Here is a 26400-nt window from a genome sequence, read left to right on the forward strand (position 1 = left end):
TAATACCTTTGAGATTCTTGTTCCTGGAACATCGATAAACAATAGGCATGCTATTTAACCGCGTCTGTCATCCCTTAGGAATGATTTATCGCGCGCGTGCATATCCTGATTATATCTTCCAAGTCTCTTTCTCCTTTTTCATAAAATTGGTTATTATCTTTTTTCCTTTTACGAAGTAAAAACTATTGACAGCGGCAAAAACAATTAGGAAATATAATTATTGCAAAAGTATTGTTTGTCGATCTGAATTTTTTAGGAAGAACTTTGGTTTTTTTTTGAAAATTTTGCGAGATTTATAACACTCTGCAATGTGTATGTCCACTGTCCGACTAAACGTGAGTACTTACTACTCGTGCGAAACGAATTTCCAATAAAATCAAAACTGCTTTACCTTTGAGCTTGTTGAATGTTTCAGCCTTTCAAAGATATCAAGTACTCTTTCAAATAGAAAGATTTTTCTGCTTGATCATTGATTTCAAACAGTTAATGCTAGATAATTATGCTTTCTTCTTCTTGTATAAGAAGATGATAATTTTTTCGAACAATTTCGCCGATCCTTATCTTGTAAGAAATCTAGTTAGACAGATTTACTATAACTTCTTTATGTTTTTATTAAGTATGTCTCTTTTGAAAAATTTTCTAAAAATTGTTGCATATTTCAAGATTTTATTCGATGAATTTTTCAGATCAGGATAGAAAGAGAATGCGCGATATTTTCTCTGCGACTCGCTTCCATACAATAACGTACATCGTTTTTTTCCATTCACCTCACATTTCACTGAAAAATTTACACTTTCTTGATAATTACACAAATAATATTTGATCGCAAGAACCAATCATATGTCATTTAATCGCGAGCATTAATTTCACGCGCGATTAATACGAGTTTGGGTCATCGAGGCTGAACAATAATTTTACAAGTATTTCCGTCCATGATTCACACGATAATCTCTTCGTCGCAATTTTTTCATCTCGAGGAAGGAAGTCGCGTTTACGCGTACATACACGAAGTAGCCATACCCTCACCAGCTTCGATCACTGTTTAAAAACAAGTCTGCCAGTCAGTGGTGAGACTCGCAAGCTCTCTCGCACGGAGCTTGCGCCGTGGTATTGCGCTTTTCATGGGGGTGGGAGTCTCTTCTATGGTGATATTAGAATAAAACGTTGAACCGCAAGTTTGTAGACTTGCGTCATTCTATAATAGGGCAATGAGTCGCAAAATTTTTTGAACGCGAATGTAAAATGTAACTGTTTACGATGAAGAGCTTCGATGAAAATCTAGCAATCTCTATTTCAAATCTATAAACGGCAGATTTTTATTTTATTATTATTAAAGAATATATTAAAGAATGATTTAATTATACAATATATTTAAAGTAATTTAGTATATCTTTATATCAAATATATGTATAAAAAAATTGTAAGAATATCATTATTCTTCGCGATCACGCTGTAATTTCACATGTATCCTTCTTTAGTACAGTCGCTTAAAATCGAAGGAAGAAAATTATTTACTTTTATTATATAATGTGCGATAGATTGATATTTATCATTTTGCGTGCATTATTTTACTTTGCGTTTATTTTGTAATATTATTCATTTTTGTAATATTATTCGCTTTTGTAAAATACTCATTTTGCTTAGATTATCTTATTTTATAATCAAAATTGCACCTTGTGGAATGGTCAGCAAATGGAATATCCAAATCGTCTTATATTATGAAATGTGAAGCCACTTATCGCACATCATAAATTATAAGTATAGTGCTTCATGAAACACAAAGTCAGTCGGTATCTATTTTATCGATTTAGATTCATCCTCTCGATGTCAGCTCAGTAGGGCGGAGTTTTAGTTCTACTGGATTACAACTATGACCTTGAGCGAAAGGTCAAATGTCTTCGTTTAGCGTTATGTAATCCTCGCATAATACATGTAAGGATTTTTCATGTAATGTCATAGTTGAGACTCGGCACATGTAACACGATTGAATTTTATTATTATAGTAGTTTGTCGGCGGATTACATATTTCTCGCTCTTTGAAACTATTCTTTTAAAAATAATTTTGTTTTTCTTAAGCAATTTCGTAATAATTTAAATAAAAGTATATATACATATTTATATATCATTCATATATTTTTCAGTAAAAATTTATATAAATACTACGACAAATGCCAAGAAATGATAAGAATCAAAAAAAAAAAAAAAATAATAATAATATATTTAGTATAAAATTATATATTAGCATAAAATTTATTTACAATGTGAAATAAAAATTTGCTTTACCTCTCGGAAAATAAAACCTCAGGGAAATAATTATGAGTAAAAAAGATCGGCACTATATTAACAGAAAACGATATTTTTATATATTTTAATCGAAGTCGTACAATATCTCTTATTTACAATAGTCCGTTTGTTTATCGCAGAATGAGCACGATTTACATATACCGTATATATATATATATATATATGTGTGTGTGTGTGTGTGTGTGTGTGTGTGTGTGTGTGTGTGTGTGTGTGTGTGTGTGTGTGTATTTTGTACAATATATATATTTATGATAGAGTTACGCGTATGAAACAGTGAACGATTTGAAAATTTCTGAGTAGAGAGAAAGGAAGCATCTCGAAGAATATATTACATACACACACACATATATATATATATATATATATATATATATATATATAATATATATTTCTTCATTCATATATTAATATATTATACATCTTTTTGCATATAAGGAAAAAGAGAGAAGGAAATAATGTCGGCACGATATAAATGTCCAGATGTAGTAAGTGCGAGTACTATTACAGTAGTCAAATAACATTACGAGAGAGGACATATAATATGTAAAGATAATTATTGTATAATATATTTGCATGCACTCGCGTTTCGAATCGATCAAAGCCAAACAGCGCTCGATCGTTATTTTCAGATCGAATGTAATAGCTATACAGATCGTGTATGGAAATAGAATTTGTAATATCTCGTTTTATTATTCAACTCGTGCTGAATTAAATATACTTGTTAGTTAAAATCGCTTGAATAATTTTTACGCTACATTTTTCACTCTTGCATATAAATTATCTGAATTATATTAGAATTTGTTTACCTATCTATAGAGGGATCTTGAACAAATATTTGCACTTCTTAAATATTTCTAAACGTAATTCATTAATTAATAAATAAACTTTCTTATAATATCTTTCAGAATAGTTTTTACAGATTAAACATATTTACTCGGAATACCTTCATGATAAAAATATATTATTATTCTTTTTTTCACATTTAAACAATTTTTAATCAATTTTCACATTTTTTATTTAAGACAGAATTCGATCGAATGTTTATCCGAATACTGGAAGATTAAAGAAAGTATTAGAGATTTCGATTTTTTCATTAGTTTCAAATTCTTCACAGAATGAAACCATGCATAAGTAATGCAATGAAAAGAGCCATATCTGCTTGAGATCCCCAGTCTCTATATAATACATAATCTTCTCTCGCAATATTCTATCAAGATGCTGTTTACAACGATTGCAATCGGCTAGTCGGGCTAGCGAATTTAATTGGCACTAGAACCGATATACGTGATGCGAGAGTTGTGGATTATTCGCGAATCACCATTTCTAGATTGTCCGCGTGAAAGCTTTCTTGGTGTTTCGCTTGAAAGCTTGAATTCTAATATCACACAAGAGTTCTAATTCTAACCGAAGATGAAAAATCTTGCGATGACTTGACGGCAAACTAAATTGCAATTTTTGCGACTTGCAAAAAGCGCGACAAGCGGATATACGTGAATTTGATTTGCGCCGTCGTTTCGTTGATTGTGAGCATCTTTGAGCAAAAATCGTCGCAAAAAAGAGTGTATGAGAAGACAAGGAGTCTTTCGATTTGTATTTCGATGCCCCGATGGTGTTTCAAACGCAATATTCATCTAAAATTATCTGGGCTTTAATTTTGATTTCTTTTTAATGTCATCCAAATGTACCACACATGATTCAAATTTAACATTCGCATTTTTAAAGTTATCCATATCGTCTGACGATGAAAGAGAATTGAATCGAACGAAATTGCCTTAAGTTAATACGGGATGAAATCGATGGACATCCGCAATTTATAGACGATCGGGTGATCAGTCGTAACGGAAATTAGACTAGCAAGCTTTGAGTGGGGAATGAGTGCCAAAACACAGGGTCCACGGGAAGCTGCTGCCTCATGGGAGCAACTTCTAACATCAAGGACACCTAGAGTAAGGCCGAGTAAGGATTCACAACCATCCTATGATGTAAAGGGTTACGACATGCTTTCCATATGCTTAGAAACGAACGTTATTAAAACATACAATCCGTGGCATTTTTCAAAATGATTATAGAACTCAACTACCATCTGAGAAAATCGAGAAACACATTTTGAGAACTTAACTAATTAAATATTGTAATTATTAATTTCTTCATTCATTATAAATCGAACGAATTCAATTGTCTTTCATACATACTCATATTATTTTTAGTGTAACGTCATCAATCAAAATTAAAAATAACTTTTATATTACCTACATTAGTTTATTTATAATTTTTAATTTAATTTTTAATTATTACTAAACGATTCATGAGAAGTCAATAGTGAACAACGTCGTTTCGTAGCTTATGGAACGTAGTTCGCGTTTCCTTGCGAACAATCAAATTAAAAGTTTTTTTTTATATCTCTATATACGACTATAAACTATGCGCACGATACATGTCAACGTTTTCAAGTGCGTTTTTGCATTAATTATATAACACGCGCGTATTCTCTCTTTAGATTTATATATCTTTTCTCTAACTAGAATCCACGATGTGACCTTTGCGTCCGCATACAAAATTCGTAACAATTCTTATATCGATTTCGCGATTGTATTACGATCGGTAATATTCACAGACTTAACTTACGGTCTAGCCTTAACTTACGTTTCTTGGTGCGGAAGCGGATTTTGAAAGCGAATCGCGTCACTTGCTTCACGCTTTTTCTTTCATGGAATATATTTACAAGTTCGATACATCACGTTTGTATCATTTCTTCAAATATCAGCAGTAATATCAAGAATGAATTGCTTTCCTTTGATAGAGTCTTTATAAAATCATCAAAATTTTGTGTTTTCTTTTTTCTGTTTCTCGAGAAGATAATTACGAGAAGAAATTTCTTTTTCAATTTTTGAAATATATCGTTTATGCTTTTCTCAAATATATACAAAAGTAGTTTATCTATTTAAAAAAAATTGCAAAATAGGAAGAAACCTATCCTTATAATTCGAATAGAGAAAGGGACGATTAAATAATAATTTCGGAAACATAACGATAGTGATTTAGTGTAGCGAGTAACGCGATTAGTCCTATCAGAGTCCGCATTTGAGTCCGTTTCTTAATGAATTGCGCCGAGCGGCAAGCTCGCACTGCTTCCATCGATACTTCGCGAAAGGGCAGCTTACGTGACTTCAGTCGTAAATTCACGGCCGTATAACTTAGTCTAAATCCGATGCTGCTGCTGTAAAAAACCTAAAATCTCTGCCGTTTAAAAACTATTCTTTTGCTTAAATTATCACGCAAATAGGAAGGCGCGCCTCTATCACGGTTAAGCCCGAAACACACGAAAGTCCGTCGTTGATCTCTACTAAAATTTCAGAATATATGCTGTTACATAATTTAACAGGCATTAGTATTTGATATTGATATTATCAATTGAATTAATTTGCAATGTATGACATATTATTTCCTTTTTATTAATACATTATGGCACTGCCATGTGTTTCGAGCTAGATACCTCGTCGAATACTGATAGATGATTGAAAAGTCCGTGCTCTCACATCCACGGCCTACTTTACATCATAAATTTAAGGTCTAATCTTCGTAATGACTCGCATCGAGCGAATCTTTACGAATGATGATCTTCGATTTGTTACTTTTTATTTTTGCTAATTATTATTTATATAAATCCAACGTTATTTTTATATCGAATAAGTGCATACAATTAATCTCAGTGCACAATTGTAATGTCGAGAAAGAGAGAGAGAGAGAGAGAGAGAGAGAGAGAGAGAGAGAGAGAAATATTTTTATATCACTGGCATAAACCTAAACGTACGTTTCATTTATTGAAAGCATGATCCAGAGTAGATTTAGAGAACAAAATAAGTGGGATGTAGCGTTAGAAGCATAGTTTAAAGTAAACTCGTAAAAAGCGATAACAACGAGACACATTGCTCGCTTCGGCAAATTTTTTTTCTTCTAAAAAAACGCCATTACTCTCGATCGCTTAAATTTATAAGGTAAAGTACGCTGGAGCCATTCGGAGATGATTTTGCTGGCATCACTCCCGTGCCGGGGGGTGAGCCCTTGGTAGCAGTCAGTATTCCTCTTCGTCTTCCTCGAACTCGTCCTCTGCCAAGATGCTGTAAAAGCCAGAACGATATTACGAAAGAGAAATATAAGTCACATAAAATACGAAGGACTTACTTTGACAATTTGAATCTTATAAAAAAATGTTTCAGTGCCAAAAATAAAGAAAAAAGTATTTGTGGAATTTAATTAAATTGATAATATTATTCTTTTAAATTAATATAATTTAAAAGAATGAAATAAATATTCGAAAGATTTATCGATGCTTGATATTTTTAATTTATAGTATTCGATTGTCGTCTAACAAACTTCAAAAACAATTCTGTGAAAAATACGTTTTCTGCCAATGACAGTCGGGCGCTGCATACATACACTTACTCTTCTTTTCTAGCATACTTGTCGATGAGATTGCGACCTGGTCCGCCGCAGGTTTTGCCCATCGGCGGACAATACCAGTAGCATAACACGCCGAGCGTCGCGGCGAAGAGCACTATGGGCACGATCAAGGCCAACACCAAGTGCCTGAGATTTTCATCCCACGAATATCTGCGGATATAAGATAGCGCGCTATGCTTTGGGCTAATCAGAAATGAACGTTCATACATATCTATATATGTATATGATAACTGCCGATTATATGCACGATCGCTTATGTTATTCAGCGACACCTCGACGAATTTGAATCTCCTCGCTATCTCGCTTTATCGATCGTACCTTGCAACAACCGTTTCTGGATGCGTTCTGCTGTAGTAGCAGGGAAATATCTTTCCCGTATTTTCGTAGGCGTATTTCTTCGCGAAAGTGGAACAGTTGACCCTGGGCGGGTAACCGCAACCTTCCGTGTTCACGAAGAATTCGGTGTCGGCGACGTCCCACGGCACCGAGCCCAATGGCTTTGCCATGAACTCCTCGTACGGGAGTCTGGTATAGTTGACCTTAATCTGATGACAACGAATCGCGGCACTGGTGCAACCTACGATGGCAACGATATCGCGGATATTACGTTTTGATAAGAGACAAGATTCCGAGGAAGAGGTCGAGGACTCACCTTCTCTGCAACTTGCCCACGAGCAGTTCTTGAGACCCTCCGCGTAAACGTGACTCGTCGTCACGCAGGCGACCGCATGCGGCGAAAAATCTGCTAATATGGTCGATATCGCTGGCTCGACGACGAACGGTATGAGAAACAAGAAGGCGAAGACCGCGAGAATCGCCGTGGTGCCCAGACAGAGGGAAGTGTAAAACTTGGCCTTCTCGATCATGGCGCCGATCTTGGACTCCTCCATCTGGACGCCCATTATCACTGTCGATTCGTCCGACTCAATGATTGCGGCTTTTGTGGGCCACTTATAGGCCCTACTCGTAACACTTGAAAATACTCGGACGAATGCGGATAGCCACAATTCACGTGACTCAATTGAAACGCGTGTTAGGATACGCTTTTATAGCCTTATCTGCGAATCTTGATTCGCACCGCGAATTTTTCTTGTCCGATGGTTACAACGGAAATGGAAATAGTTTTCCTTGACTCTCTGAGATAACGGAGAATATTATATCTGTAACACGGGCTAATTAAGTGATCTGCGACGTTGAAAAGAATGAGACTTAAGATACAATCCAAAAATATTCGAGATTGAACGGGATATGTAAAATCTGATAAATATGATAATCAAATAACGATTAATAAAAAAAAAAAATTAAAAATCAATTTTATTTAATTCAAATAAAGTAGGATCTATAAATATAAAAATTGTGCCGATTTGAAAAATTCTAAGCTTTTAATATAATGATTCTTGATATGAAGAAAATCTTCGAGCTTATGTAGGCCGTCGATTTGCGCTGATATTACTGCATATTATTCGTATGTCTATTCGTGTATTTCTAATGGTTACGAGTTGAATAATTAAGTAAGCAAGTTATCGAGAGCTCGATCTCGAGTCGATCATCCATCGGCAAGGCGCGTCCCTTGGTAGTCACACTCTTGGCTATTTGGTCACGGCAAATCAATCAGAAAAGGGGAACCTCTTAAAAGACTACAAATGTGTCGTGTGTGAAAGATGCCAAACTCGAGTAAATCTTGTCTTTTTAGCGATTATGTCCTTTTCAACGAGAGAATCGTGTGCCGAATTGTACGTTCGATGTCGTGATGTCGCCTCTTCATGTCACATAAGCATGCATGTGCGTTCTTCCAAATATTTGGTGCAGGCAGTGCGAGTAGATAAATTCTTCTTGACCTCGATATTTTTTTGCTCTTTATAAACGTTCCTCCGTTTTTTCGCTCAGTTTTTCTTGATATCTTTGCAGGAATGTGCACGTGTAGTTTTTTGGTTTATAAATTGCGAGATGAGAATTTTTTGATCACGCGTTCCCCCCCTCCCCACATCTCAATAATGCCCGCGCAGGGAGAATATCGACTGACGAGCCGGACTCTCCTCCAGGAGGGGAATGCCTGTTAACACAACATTAGAAATATATATTGCGTAAAAATGACCGTAATTGTCTACCGAGGAACAGTTTGCAGATTTCTCATCCCTATTTTTATGAGCTTTTGGATTTTGTAGAATAACACGAAATAGAAGAGGAAAACACACATGAACTCTTTACATCTGTTCTATTATAGATTTTTTAGTTCAATAAATAATAGCAATATGTCAATTTAAAAAAGTAATTTATGAATAAAAAATTTAAATCTAGATTCAAAATACATCTCCATATTTCTGAATTTTCTCGTCAATATTATAACATTTGTTTCTATATATCTTATTATTTTAGTGTGAAATTTGTGCGAAATTAAATTGAATACGAGCAAGTATTAGAATTCGTTCGATAGAATCGAATCGAATAAATATTAAAGAGAAAAACACGTGTCTCTTATTTTGAAATATTCTACAAAATATCTAAAGCTTATTATACACACACACACATACACGCATACGCACACATTTTCTTAAGATCAAAAGATTAAAGAAAAGATTTTATAAGAACGCAGCATTGGAAAAAAAGAAAAATTCAACGTACTTATTCTTTAGGTCTACAATTTATATTTTATTAAAATTACAGTATCTTTTTATATCATGCCATGCTACTTATATATATATGTATATGTATATACAATTTAGATTTATTTATTTAAACTAAGAGACATTGCTACAATGATAAAGATTTAATTATAATGTAAAAGTAATTATCGCAAAACGACGATCGCAAAACAATTGTACTTTGAAATTTCGATCGAATGAAAGACATGATTCTACAATTAATTAAATCGGCGAAATATTGATCTGAATTATAAGAAATTAATCTTTAATTTTTTTTTTTTTTTTTTTTTTTTTTTTTTTTTTTTTAATTTGAAGGGGCCGAAAATACAGCGATATAATCAGCTACGTAACCATGCCTCAAGAACGCGACCATTTTTTGCCGAACTGAAATGTTTCTTACGTGACGGATCTCAGAGCGCCATAACAGAATCTCCTCCGCCAGCATCCCCTAAGTTACCCGACGCGCTCCTCTCTATCGAGACCAGCGTGCCGGGCTTGCCCTTGAACCTCATTTTAGCGTCGTCCCCGACGACGACTGTCCTCTGACAGAAGATCAAAGTCAGACAGCTGATGACAAACAGGATACTCGGCAGCAATAGAGCGATTAAGAACTCTTTATAGGTCGTTTCGAGATCGAAACGAGACACGACAATGCCCGTGTTGTCCTCTGCGTAGTAACACGGGAATCTGGCACGGGCGTTATGATCAGATCCATCCTTCCCGTATTTGTGAAGAAATTCCTTGCACTCGTCCCGAAGTGTGTTCACGCATCCCTCGAGATTGATAAGTAATCGGCTCTCGTTGGCGATGATCAAACTCTGTTCCGGCGGCGCGACGTGCTTGTCGAGAGGTTTCGTGGCGTATATATTCAGATAGGACAGGTACGTGAAGTTGGTCAAATCGGTCAGCAGATCCTTTTCCAGCACGGAGCCGTTGATGCAATCCACCGCCTCCACGCCCAGCGTGGAATTGAAGATCCCGTAGCAAGACGCCATCATGATGTCACCGCGATCCTCGTGCCAGATCTCTCGATTGGTCTCCACATCTATCGCTCGCTCGCATTGGCTCAGGTACACCTTGTCGCCGCTCATAAGGATCATATTCTTGTTCCTGGTCGGGATGTCGACGCATCTGCGATCGCAATTGTACGGAGTACGTATGCGTTCGCAGGTGCCGCGATTACAGTTAAACAAACCGTCTATGTCGATGCAGGTGATCTTGCCGCGACGACCGGAACACTTGAGGGGCGGATCCGTGTCGTGGAACATACACTCGAAAGCGTCGGTGATGTTGATGCAGGTGCCCGCGGAGCAGTTGAAGGTGCCGGTGAGATTACGGCACTCGTCCGCGATGCACTTGGAACGCTTCGCGTTCTCCTGATCGATGCCGTAGCACGTTTTGTTCGTCGTATTCGTACAGTTCGCTAGTAGGATCGTCGAGCCATTTCTACGTAGATTCACGTGAATTTGCGCGCACGGTCCGGACGTCTTGGACAAACACCACTCGCCGCAGCTGCCCCATTCGCAATTGTCAGCGTTCATCGCGCGAATCGTCGTGCACATCGCGGGCACTTCACTGATGCCCGATTGATACGCCCGTCCCCATGGCATGTAGATCGCGACTGTGAGATATACCAATGCGACCGAGGACAGCACCATCGTCATCTGGCAGATGCAGATCGTCCCGCAGATGCGGCTATCCTGCGGCGGTATCACCAGGTTCTCGACCGGGACTGGTTTCGGCATTTTGCTCCGATTGGATTGATTACTCGATCGGTCACCAATCGACCGTCTTTCTACTCGCGCTTGTCCATCTTATGCGGGCGAAAGCGTTTGACTATAATGTATTACGTCGAATAAACATGCTATTTATATTCGCTCGGATTGAAGTGAAGTCGACCATGATTTAATAGAATTTATAAATCACTCGGAGATCTTCGATACTTTGTTTCAGCATTTGTAAAGATGGTTTTCGAGTTTTTTAACATTTTCATAAGATATGCCAAATAAAGATTTTTCAATCAACCGTCAATCATTTGTTTTAGTCTGTTATATAAGAGACTCTTCGTTCGATAAGGTCCGCGACGCGTACTTCTGGACGGAGAATGGAAATTACCTTTAAGGAGACAGCTTCATCAATCGTGGCGGATTTCTCAGAGAATTTCAACCACCAAGAGCCGCGAGTTCGATCGTGTTTCCCGCCCGTACTGGGTTTCTACATCCTGCAGAATTCAACGCGTACAAAACTATTCGCGTCGTCGCAACATTCCGTTATTACATCGCAAGCTGGACGCACTTATAGCACTGATCTTTGCGTTTCTCGCGAGCTCATCGAAGCCCGCGTTACGTAGAGATGCGAGCGCACGCATTTGTATCATCGGTTTCACGTCAGGGTTCCACGCAAGGCAAGTCTCTCCTTTTTACCGCAAGGGAACTCTCTCCTTTTTACCGCAGGACGAGTCCACCACCCGCGCGCATATTCTATCCTGGTTTCCTCGTGTGATATGGAACCCTCGCAAAGACGTGCATCGATCCGCATCGCCGCGCGACTGCGCGTCGTCGAGCTGCAATGTGCGCTGACGCTTACCGCAGTTGACGTCATTATATGCCGCGAAAATCTCTAAAGAGGAGGATGATGCGGAATGATCACCAGACATAGCGACTTGCGGCTGCAATTTTTCGAAATTTCCGGCGCGTCAAACGACGACGTAAATTCACAATTCGTACGAATTCTGGAGTGAAACGCAACAATATCTACATTTTTTTTTTTTTTTTTTTTTTTTTTTTTTTTTTGTATATTCAAGGCTACAAAGCTCAAAGTTTACAAGAATACTCGAATCAAATTTCGATTTTTAGAAATTTTTTTTTACTCCTAGAATTATAAATTTGAAATTGTGAATTAAGTATTAAACTGGAAGCTAGACGTTTTTCTTTTTCTAAAGAAAGTTTCCAAAGTAGTCAAGTATGTCACGATAAAATTGTAGAGAAACTGTAACGGAAAATAAAGTAGACTAAAGCAAAATAATTTTGCTTGATACAGATGTGAAATTAGGTGCATTGCGGCTAATGGTCTATGCTCTATGCAAAGTTTCTCAACTAGGTCGACAACATCATCCACGTTTTATGCAGTCGATTAAAATGATCGACAATATCTAGCACGCGGTGTAGCTTTTTTTATCCTTCGTATTTTCAATTGCAATCCGACAGGCAGCTGTGAGACATACGAGAGTCCATTTATTAGTATCGTCGATATTTATGATCGCGCAGATCAATTCTGAGAACAATTTCCGGCGGACCTTTAGAGACAACTGGTGCTCCAGAGTCGTAAACTTTTGTAAGCAATATATTTCTATAATATATCGGAGTATACGTTTCCTTTAAAAATTCTATAAAATCTTTTATAACTCCCGCGAACATAAATGTACAATCTCATCGTGAATTTACGACTTTTCATCCTTTCAATAAGCAAGATCTATCTATCTGATCTTTCTCGATGATTGAAAAAATAAATATTCTTGATACAAAATTCCTTTCGAGAATAAAGCAACTACTTTCTTCATTTCGCTTATGCAAAATCAGCCTGTCGCGATATCATGACACAGTTTCGCTAATGACCTTCGCGACAAGTGAAGTTTGACTGGAAAGAGAACGAAGAAACGCTGAGAAAATGCGAGCGACAAAAAATGAGATTTGCATGTAACATATAACGTAATTTTATCGAGCGTTAAGCTCTCAGACGGTGTGGCGCCCCTCCGTTTTATGCGGCTTTCCACAAAACGCGCGTCCATCTCTCGCCTATCGTTTACCGCATCGGTGCACGCAAGTCAAATCTAGCGCGTATATCAACATCAATATTTCGTATCGATCAGCACGGGCGATTCTCTGCAGTAACTGGCTTATCTTTTTCTGTTGCGAAGCGAATTAAATCTATATCTGTATAAATAGTCCGTATGCGATAATAGAGTTAGAATACACAGTTGGAAACTTTGTTTTCTTAAAAAATATATAATATAATTAAAATTTTTGTGTTAAATATTTAATACATTCGTGTGTAATTGAACTCAAATGTTAAATTATTAAAACAACTGAAAAAAGGATAAAGGTAACATAATGTGTACTTTAATTTTACACAATAAATATATTTCCTATTATCAGTGACAGAATTTATCTGTTAAAATTTACAGAAAAAAATATTGATTTTATTCTATAATAAAAGTGAGAATGACTACAGACCGTCAATAATTTTTTTTCCAAGTTAATTTTATCATTAAAAATATGTTGATTTTGCGCAAAATACATTTCAAATTATTATGAAATTTGCATTCAATTCAAAATATTAATATAATATTAATGTGTCATCACATTTAACATATCCACGTATTATGTTAGATTAACACAAAAATTTGTGTCGACCATTTGGAACATGCTATATATGTTAAATTTAAGCCAAATTTTCCAATTATGTAGCATCGGCAAAAAAAAAAAAAAAACAGCGATAAGTATTAACTAAAATCAATTCTCATCAATTCTTGTATATTCAAGTTAATTATTTTATATACAAGTTTATTTTTTAGAAAGAACAATAATATCATCAACTATCGTTAAGAAGCTAAAATGTCATAAGATCTCGGATTTGCAAGATAGAAAGATATGTATGTTGTAATCTCTTTTCATATTAATAATCTATTATGAGTGTAGATACGCGATTGTAAATATGTAACATGGAAACGTGCGCATCAATGTTATTATGCGGTATAATTATGCGATTCGATCGAATCCTAAATGAGGTTGGCTGGAATGAGGTTTGTCGCACGACTCACCTGAGAGAATCGATCATCTGGTTTTAAATTATTCAACGCAAAGACCTTTCGCGCGCGACACAGGCATATTTCTGTACGTATCCTCAATTTATCGGTGGACCAGTGTCACCTTTATCGCTCAAAATAATAATCCGCTTATTACTTTTTTACAGGATATGTTTTACATCTAGTTACGAAGGCTATAGATGTCTATCTATTTCCAGCTAGCGCCACAACTTTTTATACGAGATATGATTATGTTTTCTCAACTACACTATGAATAAAATAAATAAAATAATATAAGAGAATATAATAAAAAATATTGAATATAATATATCATAATATATTAAGGATAATATAGAGAGACGTTATAACAAAATCATTTTATATATTAAAAATATCAAAAATGAACGTCATCTCTCATCTCTGTCTCTCAAATAAGTCTTATGGGAATTGTGGATACTGTTGTTCAATAAACATTGTACATGTATCGAGGAGAAAGCAGAAACGACATAAACGTATTTAGTTTTCGTTTAACCAACAAACGAATGCATGATTGATACGTGTTATAGTCGAGAATGAATGATCGATCGCGAAAAGGTTTTAAAATATGCTTTTACGCTAGATTTGCCGGCCCTGACTACATTTCAGTTAACTTCACTTTTATAATTTATAATAATTTCATAATGTAAAGACATAAGAAAGATAGAAGAAAGTTTCCACATTCCTGTTTTGCCGCAGCAAAAACGTAGTTACACGAGTTAAATCAATGGAAAATGAATTAAATCATGGAATGCCACTTTGCGATTACAGTTTCCATTTGACGATGATATTATTTTAGCGTTAAATTTTATGGAAAAATTTGGAAAAACATCTAAGAAAGACGTATGGAAAAACTCATTAGGTTTGTCCCATACATTACATCATTTTTTCCCTAATACATAGGCACGTGAATCATGTCCATTAAAAATGATGTTATTGCAGCTTTTTCTTTTCGCTTCACTCTCTTTAAATAATCTTTGTCGGCATTAAAATAATTCAGTATAGCCCATTAATCAATCACCAGAATTATATCGGAAGAGAGAGTTTGTTGCTTTCCTGCCTTCCTCATCGATTGAGCCGGCGATATCGTCGCAGGCTCTCGCGACACGCGGACATCGAGCACTTGAATGACAAGCACGCGTCATGAGCAGCATCCGAGCAAATAAGCACTCAAGCACTCTAGAAAAGAATCGTGGGAGGATAGTTTCTCGTCGTGACAACCACCTGTCAAGCACCTGTCACACATTGTTTACGCGTGTTTCGTCGCGAGCGCGAATCCGCCGCTGCTCGCGTCAAAGGGGTTGTTACGCGCTCGAAGTCCGCGCTCAATCCGGAATTCCGGCAAGCGGAAAACGCGCGCGAACGATTGCGGAGATTGCGTCCAAGTTCTCCAATCTGTACTTACGCAATGGCAAGACGACTCGCCGGTCCGTCAGAAACCGCAGAAAATCCGCTTTCCGCAGTCTTGCCTGGTCTGCCGAGGGAAACAAATATGGCGGTATACGACAACCACTGGAGCTGCAATGGCTCCACCTCGCAGTTGCCGTATTGTATCATAAAATCAATATCACCTCGCGTTGCCACCAACACCATGCGTTTCGTCATCGCGGGTTAGTCGCGATACGCACATTTAGATCAGCTCCCGTGCCGCCCACGCGCGTCGATCAAGGGGCGCTTCGTCACGACGATCGTAGAGTGAAACAAATGATTCGAATGAGAATCGAGAGATCAAATATCCGGCTACGATTATTGAACCAATTTACGCTAATTCCGAGATATGTCCCATTGACTCGCCCGTGCGTTCTGTTTCGGGTCGTCGTTCCGATCGCCGACGGATCTCCATGTCGAAGGACACCACGATCCTCTCCCCGTTGACGTCACGAAAAGTGACCTGGGAAAGAAAGAAAGCCGAGAAAGATCGATCGAATCTTGTTCTCCTTGGCGCTTGGCTCGCATCGCTGATTCCTCGAACCAATTAGGGATTCGCAGGGGCTGGTTACTCTCACGAGGGAATCCTGGGAATGTCCTAATTACGGATGTTGGCTGTTTTCTTCGTATTTTCTTCCGTATCTGTCACAATCAGGAAATTGATAATTGCGTGTGTGTGAACGGAACGTGTGTTAATTTCGAGCGCGTCCTTAATTTAGTTTCAATTGAAACGAACGCTGCATCGATGCACCGGCTCATCCGAGAAATATATTTGCATCCACTCGCGCGCTCATTCATCGCCGTAAATAGAAGTGGCTTTCAATATCATCAATAATCCATCCCTTCGCTTCTTCCGTATTTTCGTGCTCTCCGAAGAAGAATCCAGCGTTGCGAAAAACTCAGACTGTGATTAATGCAGAGAAAGATGGATATTTTTCTCTTCGCGTTATAACTTGAGAAATGTCAAAATTTTAATCTTTTATTTAACTCGGTCAATTTATAATATCATTGGAAGATTATTGGTAAAATATAGATACTTTTAAGATATTTGTATTAAAATATCTTAAAGCAATTTATGCGAGAGTGATCGATCGTTCTTGTCAATTAATCATCCAGGATTTAATAAGCAAGATTTACGGGATTTGTGTTATCGTACGACATGTTATTGTGAAATATGGTCATTATGAAATCCCTTATTATGAAATTAAAACCGGTATTATTTCACCGGTATTACCTGGTAATATCTGGTACTCATAATACGTATTTCGCATTTATCAATTGAAACAAAGTAAAAACTGTGGATATGCATATATACAAAAGAGCTTCCTTTTACTCAAATATAGTTTTTCTAATTTCTCTTTATTTCTTAATTTCGGGCAAGTTTTTTTCTATATTAAAATTTGATTAAAATTTATTTGAAAAAATTCTGCAGCGTTATTTCTAAGATTATCTGATTTAATCTCGTCGACATGAAAACATTTTCTCCCTGTCTTTCTTTGCCAAAACAAACAAAAAGTCAACTGATATCAATTCGTATCGAATCGCAATTAATAAAGGCTTAGTAGTTTTGCAATCGATATGGCACGAAAACAGAGAAAAGGGCGAATGTAAAATTATCATCGACCGTGGAAGCTGGCCTACATTTCGGTTCATTGGCTGTCGGCCAATTTTGCGCAGGACTGCCCATGAAGGGGACGAATCAGTCCGAATCTATTCCGGATTACATTGTTAAGGTCAAGTCGTCTCATTATGCCAGTGATCAACATGTCGCTGATAGAGAGAGAAAGAAAGAGAGATAATACATTGATAGCATTACAATTATTTGTATAATGATACTAATATTTCAAGACTTTTCATTTCAATATTACAATATTACTGAAGATATGATGTTTTCTTTTTTTCTAAGTTTTTTTTATATTTTTGACACATTTAGAGTTATAATTTTTCAATTATATTAACTCATGATATCTTCTTATTTATTTCGATGTTACTGAAAACAGAGAAATAAAAGAGATAAAAGATGTCTTAAAGAGACGAAAAAAATACTTTTATCACAAAGTTAGCCAAAAATTTAGTTTAACCAATTTCTTCTATAATTTATATAAGTATATGAAATAAATAAATGATATAATATAATATAAATGACAATTGTGTTTTATCTCTCTTATAATTCGTGTAATTATATAAAAGAAAACAATATAATATACATATATACTTCTTTTTCTTCGATAACTTGAAATTTAATACCAAATAATAAACAGTAATATCGATGAAAATAAGTTTGTAGGATGATGGATCTCTCATGATGTTATAATAAACTATTGCTAAACATCTTTTAGTTTTATATAATGCAATCAGAACCGAGTGCACTTTAGTTATGTTCAAGTATGCATTTTATATCTTAATAAAGGTTGGCGATGTCCTCGAGTGTATAAGAAAAGAAAAAGTAAGGTACATAAAAGAAAAATATTCCGTTATAACATTTAAAAGTAAGAAAAATTACACACATGTTCCAAATAACCCTACGTATTTCGATATGTTGAAGATTTTAAAGTCTTCATTTTTGAGGACTGTTTCAAACGAGAAACCTAATTGTGAGAAAAGTGATAATATTGATTTTTAGCAATACAAATTCTTTATTCTTGTTTCATATCTTTCTTTTATTTGTTGATCAAAAGCTAAATTTAATTTTTCTAATCGAACTTAAACGTAATCAGATTTGATAATCGCAAAAGTCGAATCGCGCGTTCCACATTTTCCAATCATGATGGCGCGAAATATCGAAGAACGTATAATAAATTGCGTTCGCCGCGTAAATCGAAGCCGCTGCGAGTCAGTTGACATCCTCCTTAATAGCGTTTACACAATTTAGAGCGCGATGATGAAAGCTGCATTACGCGATAACTGAGACTTTCCTCGTCGTCAGAAATGAATATTGAAATCCGCTCGACCGGATCGTCTACAGTTACGTCATCCGGTGAGATAATAATAATAACCATTCGAGGCATCTGGAAAAATAACACGTGAGAAATGTCAATTAACGAACTTGATATACTTAAAATAAATTTGTTACCAGTCATGCGATAGATTGAAGAGGGCCTTCCCCAAATTTCTCCATCTCGGCTGTAACTTTGAAGAGCTTAACTTCGTTCCAATGACTTTGTCACTGTTCCAAACTCCAACTAGACCAGAGTGCTTATTGGTTTTTCCCCTTAGCTTGAGAATATCATCACTTAATGGTCAAACAAAAAGAAAGCATATTTGGTCCTTAAAGAAGACAATTCTCTTTGGGCTTTATCTTTTTAAACCGAATTTTTTTTAAATATAAGCTATTTCTCAATAAAAGATAATGTAGATGTATTATTATATATGAACCTTACTGCGTTATAATTATTGTAATTTTTCAAATAAAATTCTAAGAAAATAGATGGAGAGAAGAGAGAATAGCATTCTATATTCTTACATCAACTCATTATGCTACGTTTCTTTTTACATCCTCCAAGCAATAATCTTAAGAATGCATGCGAAATTAAAGCATACATTAGTAATGACGGTGGAATAAAGCGGTAATAAAATCTCGGTTTCCCCCTATTACGCATAAAACCAAGATGACCTCACTGTGTTCAACTCTATTTAATCACAGTGCGTCAATCAATTATCATTATCCTTAGCCGACCCTTCGAAAATCTCGGATCAATGGAAAGACTGTTTTTCGAGGATTGCATAAAAATAAATAATAAAATACAAGAAATATAGGAGAGACGAAGTATTGCGATAGTATCATTAAAGACAAAAAATCTGAATAATTCTAATATAATAAAATAATTTACAATCTTGTTATATAAAGTAATAAAAAAAATTAATAAAACGCAGATTCATATAAATCATACATTTCAATTATATAATCGCACATGTTCGAAACTCGTGTATTTTTCTAAATGAGATCTGTGATCGCGTTGCAAAGTCTCAGATTGCTAACTCATACTTCTTCTATGATTAAAGAACAAGAGAAATTTCGAAGAAAGACCAATTATATATATATATACAAGGAAAGAGAAAGGAGAAACAGAGGAGGTTTCGGTATCGTTTGGAGCAAAGCTCGAATAAAGTTACAGTGATATAAATCGCTAAACAGTCGTCCGACAGACAACAATACCGATAAATTGTACGCGTAAAGTAATCGTAGGAAACGCAGAAGAGGGAGAGAGAAAGAAAGAGAGCGTGCGCAAAAAGTGTGATCGGAGCTTTACGGAGGGGAAGATCACCCCTCGTCGTCGTCCGTCGTCGTCATCCTCGACTTTGGGGGTGGCGGCGGCGGAGATGGCGGTCGATGCCACGAAATGCCGTCGTTGGCGCTAACGTCGGGAAAATAAGCTCGTCCGAAAGCTCCACCGACTGCAGTAGCCCGGCATCCGTCGGCGCCGCGGTCAGGACGAGAGCTTCGCATGTGACTCGATCAGGAAGGCTGCCGATGGAAGCTCGTCGCTGAAATCGTCCGCTATGTGGACTCCGTCGTAATCCACAGAAATCGCGAAACGGTATATTGTTTCTTTATCCCTCTCCCTTTTATCCTGTCTCTTTCCTGCACCCCCATTTCTATCCATTATCCACGGCAAACGGCCAGGGCGTCGTGACGAAGGCGTCGCGGTGATTCGCAGGATCAAATGTGCACAGTGGACAGCAGTGCGACATAGTGAACAAAAGTAGAAGACGGGGAAGAGATTGGCAGGAGGGCAGAGGAGTGAGGAACGCGGGAAGACAAGCAGGAAGTGGATGATGATGATGGGGCACATGAGGGGGCACAGGAAGAGGGCGCCGAGCCCTGATGCACTCGCATCTTCTACATAGGGGGTACCGTTACGTCGACCCCGAGGAGAGAGGGGCGATCGAGCTTTCTTTGCGTGACGTGATGCGATGAAGTCTCTTGGGGCTGAGACCGGGTCTGAGATCCAACTATGTCTGAGGTGTCTTAAAATGGAATGGCTCAAAAATATCACGAAATATCGCGGATCTTGTAATGGGATTTAGAATCTTGCGAGATGAGCAAAACCCATTTGCAAATGAATGTTTAAAGATTTATGTAAGATATATATATATACTTTGTTACTGTGGAGGTAAATTTGTACCACAGCGAAAAAAAGCTACTAGAACCGACTGACGTCTAAGAAATTAAGCTTTGGGTGTCTTTGAAAAATACGTTTCTCATTAATAGTTATCTTAATTAGAGAATTTTAGAATAATCTTTTAACATGATGCGAAAAATTATCTTTACAACAAATAATCCTATATAAAAGAATATTTCTCTTAATATAAATCTTTTGAAAAACGTGTATGTACCAAAAAAAAAAATAACGAAAACGATGTTACGTAAATGAATTTTTCTGTAAAGTCAACGATTAGTATATAAAGTATATCTCTGTAAAAACATCACGCTATATATTATTTTTATATCTCTATTATACTCTTTATATTTATTTTTCATCATCATTTTATTGATATTATAATACAATTATCGAGGAATAAAATAAGAGAAATGCTTTAATACAATTTGTTTTTCATTAGGAATGTTGTGAATGACTTTGGAATATAATCTTCGCTTTTGTTATTCATACTTTTTATGCTGTAAAAATTGCATTAGAGGAAAGGTTAGATAGCTCATGCTATACAATAGGGTATAACACGCAACGTAAATCATGTATTAGAAACGCAGCGAGCTTAGGAAAAAGTTGCATTAAGACAGCTTGTACACGTCGTGAATACATCTTTGTCTCAAACTAAAAATTGAAAGACGAAATGTCCTAAAATAATTCATACACGTGTAAATTTGTGAATAACAAAAATTTGTATTATATTGTCACATATTAATATCTTGTAAAAATTGCATAAATTAATTATTAAAATTTAATAAGTGGAATAAAATCTCTACGCTATTTTTTCTAAGTAAATAACAGATTGAGATTAGATAACAATAAGTCAATAACTTTATTATCTATATATATTTCAATTCATCATAATACGTAACACGTGTATTTTCTCGTTTTTTTTTTATCCGTGATGAAATGTATAAAAGATATAATCTTATTTTAATAATATATTGATAATAACAAAGGATCAACTACGCAATTGGATAGTTATTTTTAAGCGTTTATACGAAGGACGCGATATAAAGTTTCTAATCTCTTCGATTAAACGTCTCCACGTGGGCTCACATAAAGTTCCTTAAAGCTTGGCATAAGTTTTATCCTTATCGATCTTCGTATAACGCGTATGTATGCGTGACAGTAATCTATATAAATAAAAATCCAATATATATATAAAGAACAATATTTTAGATCTCGAAGGATCATTCTTGACAACGACCGTTTAATTTTTCTATAAGATATCGAAAAATCCGGTATAAAATTGCATGACAAATCCTCTTCGACGCTCAAGCAATTTGATGAGCAGATTTATTTTGATATTAAAGACTTTAAAGCTATTTCAATGAGCAGAGAATTTCGTTTTCTTTTGATTCTCTCTCGCATTATATTATATTATATATAATATAATACACAATCAAATGATACATAAACGTGAATATAATTTAATAATAGTAATATATAAGTTAACTATATATAAATATAAAAGGACGAATAAAATTTCATAATAAAATAGGATGGATAGTGAATGTGATGAAATTAAGAAGTTGTTTGTTTGCAAGAAGAATTCGATGAAAATTGATTTATATAGCAAAGTTTCGAATGGGTATTGTTCATCTCGTTTATCTGTAACGAGAATAGTGCAATCTCTTATTGTGTCGAGAGCCGATAGTACCGTAGACCAAGTTGGAAACGCGTACACAAAACGTAATTGTTCGACACTTTACTTCCTGCGATTAACCTTTGTTGAAATTAAAGATGTTCTATATAAGACTATTTTACTATGATAAAGTCGTCATGAAATTTATATGATATTTATAATGATCAGTCTTAATAATATTAATAATATTCGTGTTGTAACAAACCAATAAATAGGGCAACCTTATGAATCATTAGATAAAATATAATTAATTCTACAATAAAAAAGAAATAGATTATAAAAATTCAATTATTGATTGTCACAATCTGTAACTATAGGATAAAAAAGTGTTAGTCTCTTATTGCTGACAGTATTGATTTTGTCTATCTCTCCTCCATTGCCATTTACAGGCCGTAGACATGTTATTCTTCAAAGGATAAAATAGATTCTATAGAAGACAGCTTTAAGATAATATAAAAAAATTATACTCTTTTATCATATATATGTACATTCGACCAAATGTACGCGGTGAGAAAAAAGAGAGAAAGTTTAATCGATGCGCCCTATGTCATTTAAGGACAATCAAGATAAATGGCTTTCTCGTTGCACAATGCCTACAAACACACCTCAGCTCTAACGGAAGCGTTTCAAAGCGCATAGGAAGCCCCGGGGAATCTCTCTGACAGAAATCATCTCGAGAAGATGACTTTCCGCGATCTCTTTCGAAGCGCGTGTACAAAGAAAGCTCGATTCTCAATACAGTACGGAGAACAAAAACTCGAGAATTGTCCGCAGATCTCGTTCCGTCTCTTCGACGTCCGACGTGACGACGACGACGACGACGACGACAACGACGGCGACGACGTCGCTTAGAAGCCTCCAGCACGAAACCAGCACTGCCGTTTGTTCTCCGAGATGGCGGACGAAAAGGAGAAGCAGACGTTCCTGCAGAAGCTGCTGTTCTATACAACCGCGTTCTTCATCCTCCTCAGCACCTTCAGCCTCTTCGCCTTCCTCTTCTTGGTCCCCTTCGTTATCGACCCCGCCTTCACCACCATCTTCATGCAGTTTGACACTCGACCCGCCGAGTGTATCACCATCGACGTTGAATCTAGAAGAGGTGAACAATCGGCACCTTTAACTCATCCGTTCGTTCTCGTTGTCGCTCGTCGTTGCATGCTGTGTACTGTGAGACCTCTATTCTTCGTTCCTCGTTTCCTGAGGTACTTCCTCCGTGCGCAATTGATGATGTATCGCTCGACATATCTTCATATTTCTCAGCTATACATTCTCAAGCATGTATGTTTGTTGGTACAAACGTATACTTTATTTTGTACGTGTATGCGTGATGAAAGATCTGTCTTTGTTAACGTTGCAGAAAAAATTACATCTACAAATTGCATTTAATTATTTAAAAAAAAAAAAAAAAAAAAACATACATCATCATACGTAATTTCTTAAAAAGAAGAAAAATAGTTTTAGATCAAACAAATTATTAAACAAAATAATTCTCTTTTACCTAAAAAAGAGATCTTACACATATCATGACTTCATAAAATATTTCATCAAAAGTGACAGATAATTATAGACAGATATCAGAAACTGATGTAAATTTCCATTTACAGAATTGGGTCAGCGTCAAAATGTGCAATTCTCATGAACGATTAAAAGAAAGGCTATTTCCAGATTGAATGAAAGTGATGAAGAACATCCATGAGACAGTTGACATGTTCGCTCTTTGTTTAATATTCATCGCATTATTATATATAGTTGGTATAGAAGAGCGCGCGCACACACACACACACACACAACCGTTTCCATCTTTTATTAATAAAGCTTCGAGAATATTCCACGTGGACAATTACAAAAATAATTATGCTTTGGTTATAATTGGAAATTCCTTCGTCTTCTTTTGTCATCCAGAAAGATATTTTTCTAACGCACTTTAGATCATAATAAATTCTATGGAAATTGTAACAAAAAAAACAAAAACCTTATGAATTTTACATTCTTCGATAGCGTATATCTTTCATGTCATGTCATTCGTGATATATTGTATATAAGACCGCAAGACATAAAAATTTAATACAACTTTATAAATTTTACGTTGCCGTTGCGAATGGATATTATTGACCGCAATATGAAATACACATACATTCGAAAATATTTATTTCATGATTCAGAAGATACTTATGTTATAACCAATAAATCTTTCCAGTTGTTATCAACTTTTATAAGTCGCGTTTAAAGATAGAGAATCAGCAAAAAATTGTCTTTATTTTTAAATAATACTCGCGGAAATAATTCTATCTCAAATAAAATGTATAAATGTGAGAAAAAGAATTTGATCAATTATTACTAAAATTATCTATCAGAAAGAAGATACTGTACAGAATCATGATAAGATCGATGCAACTAGTGTCTTCATGCTCTTGGTGCCCCGAGACTCGCGAGTTTACATATATTCGAAGCCCCCGCTTATTACTCCTTCGTCACTTCAATTTTCATCTCCCCACAAACGTCAATAGAGTGCAGGTGTTTTCTACGATTGAGCACAAATGCTGTCAATATCCCCGCAAGTTACATCACAATGCAAAGCATCTCTTGATGGTTTCTTATTCCGATACTTTCTGTTTCCGTCGTCTTCTTCGCTCTTCGTTTCATGCATGGACGTTTCCTGTCTTCGTGTTTCACGCGTGATCTACTCTCTCTCTCTCATTGTATGTCTGTATGTGCATTATGTTGATATATTTAGGAGTCAATTAATATTCTTGAGTTGTCGAAGCCATCTTTTCATTTAAATGTCACTGACAAATGGTGAGATATTTTCCAAGAATCGATAAATCAATAATTATTTCGGACATCGACAAATATTTCTTGACGAGAATTCTATATAATGCTTGTCGATTCATATTTGCAAGCTTAAAGACTCAATTTCGCATTTTCCAATTAAAAATTGTTATCTTGCAATTTAATTATTGATGTCTCAACCACATATCCACTTTTGCATATATATATATATAGCTATATGTACGTATCTATGTGTGCGCGAATATCTCTCATTCTCTATTTGTTCACGCAAAGTCGAGTCTGTGTGTGTTCGATGTATTCATGTGACGCTTGAAATATATTTCACGGCTGAATTCCCATGAATGATCGTTGAGTTCAGGTACGAGCAATTGCTCATGGACATCCTGTAGAGAGGGTTGCACTAAGGAGCTGTACGATTGTACGCAAATACGCGTCAACTATAAGCTACCAGAAAACGTGTCCGAAGGAGCGGACGGGGGAGGCGAAGTGGTAGGAGGTGTCGAGGACGACGAAGAGAGTAAGCGGATGTCGCGTTACGAGCGCTCTTTAGGCGAGTACGTCGAGGATCTCGACATGAATATCGCCGTGGATGATGAGACCGGATTGTTGAAACCTTCCCCTACAGGTATAGAATGATACCATTAGACACACACAATCAATATTATCGTACGTGTAATCTGTTTTCTGGCTCTATTTCGTTCGTATCTGTTTTTGAAAACATGTTTACATTATTAAATAAAAGAGCAATTTCAATTTTATATAATTGACTTTACATATGCATTAGAAAACTGTTCATACCGCATTATAAATATCACAAAATTATAAGATCCTGTTCTGTTATCCAATTGAGATATTAGAATGAAAATAATACTGCAATATATATATATATATATATATATATATATATATATATATATCCGTAATTAATAATTATTTTATTTATAAAATAAACACTTTGTCGCATTTTTAGCGATTTTATTAGCATTGTTGGATTGATCTTGAAAAATCCTCAGTCTCATAAATTATTATTGACTCTATATAAAGGAACAAAAAAACACTTGCTAGAAACAGATATGTATGAAAGGGATTCAATAGGCAAAGAGTTAAAACTAGTGGTCCTGCGGGAGAGTTAACTTT

The 26400-nt window shown here is 35.9% G+C and overlaps 3 protein-coding genes across 5 annotated transcripts in view; 1 reads left to right on the forward strand and 2 right to left on the reverse strand.

Annotated features, from left to right (window-relative positions):
- The window catches only part of LOC138942597 (cilia- and flagella-associated protein 298), a 52327-nt gene that overhangs the window by 16486 nt on the left and 9441 nt on the right, over positions 1-26400 (forward strand). The window contains exons 1-3 of one of the 3 annotated variants that reach the window (XM_070312942.1): positions 19611-20526; positions 23248-23572; positions 25622-25888. The exons of 1 other annotated variant lie outside the window; for it this stretch is intronic. In XM_070312942.1, coding sequence (XP_070169043.1) covers positions 23368-23572; positions 25622-25888 — 472 coding nt within the window. In that variant the 5' untranslated portion in view covers positions 19611-20526; positions 23248-23367. Of the gene's footprint in view, positions 1-19610; positions 20527-22739; positions 23573-25621; positions 25889-26400 lie in introns of those variants that run through there. One more of the 3 variants, XM_070312951.1, reaches the window with a different exon arrangement.
- On the reverse strand, positions 2490-7667 carry Teh2 (tipE homolog 2). The gene is made up of 4 exons (XM_070312991.1): positions 7418-7667; positions 7084-7342; positions 6748-6915; positions 2490-6422 (listed from the first exon to the last, which is right to left on the reverse strand). The coding sequence occupies exons 1-4, from the start codon at positions 7665-7667 to the stop codon at positions 6377-6379; spliced, it is 723 nt and encodes a 240-aa protein (XP_070169092.1). The 3' UTR covers positions 2490-6376.
- On the reverse strand, positions 8729-11902 carry Teh3 (tipE homolog 3). Its single transcript, XM_070312930.1, has 2 exons — positions 9808-11902; positions 8729-8818 (listed from the first exon to the last, which is right to left on the reverse strand). Exon 1 carries the CDS (start codon positions 11150-11152, stop codon positions 9818-9820), a length of 1335 nt encoding a protein of 444 aa, XP_070169031.1. The 5' UTR covers positions 11153-11902; the 3' UTR covers positions 8729-8818; positions 9808-9817.

Source organism: Polyergus mexicanus, unplaced genomic scaffold (assembly GCF_030449975.1).
Source record: "Polyergus mexicanus isolate NDT 795.1 unplaced genomic scaffold, iyPolMexi1.0 SCAF_2, whole genome shotgun sequence".
Classification (NCBI taxonomy): Eukaryota; Metazoa; Arthropoda; class Insecta; order Hymenoptera; family Formicidae; genus Polyergus; species Polyergus mexicanus.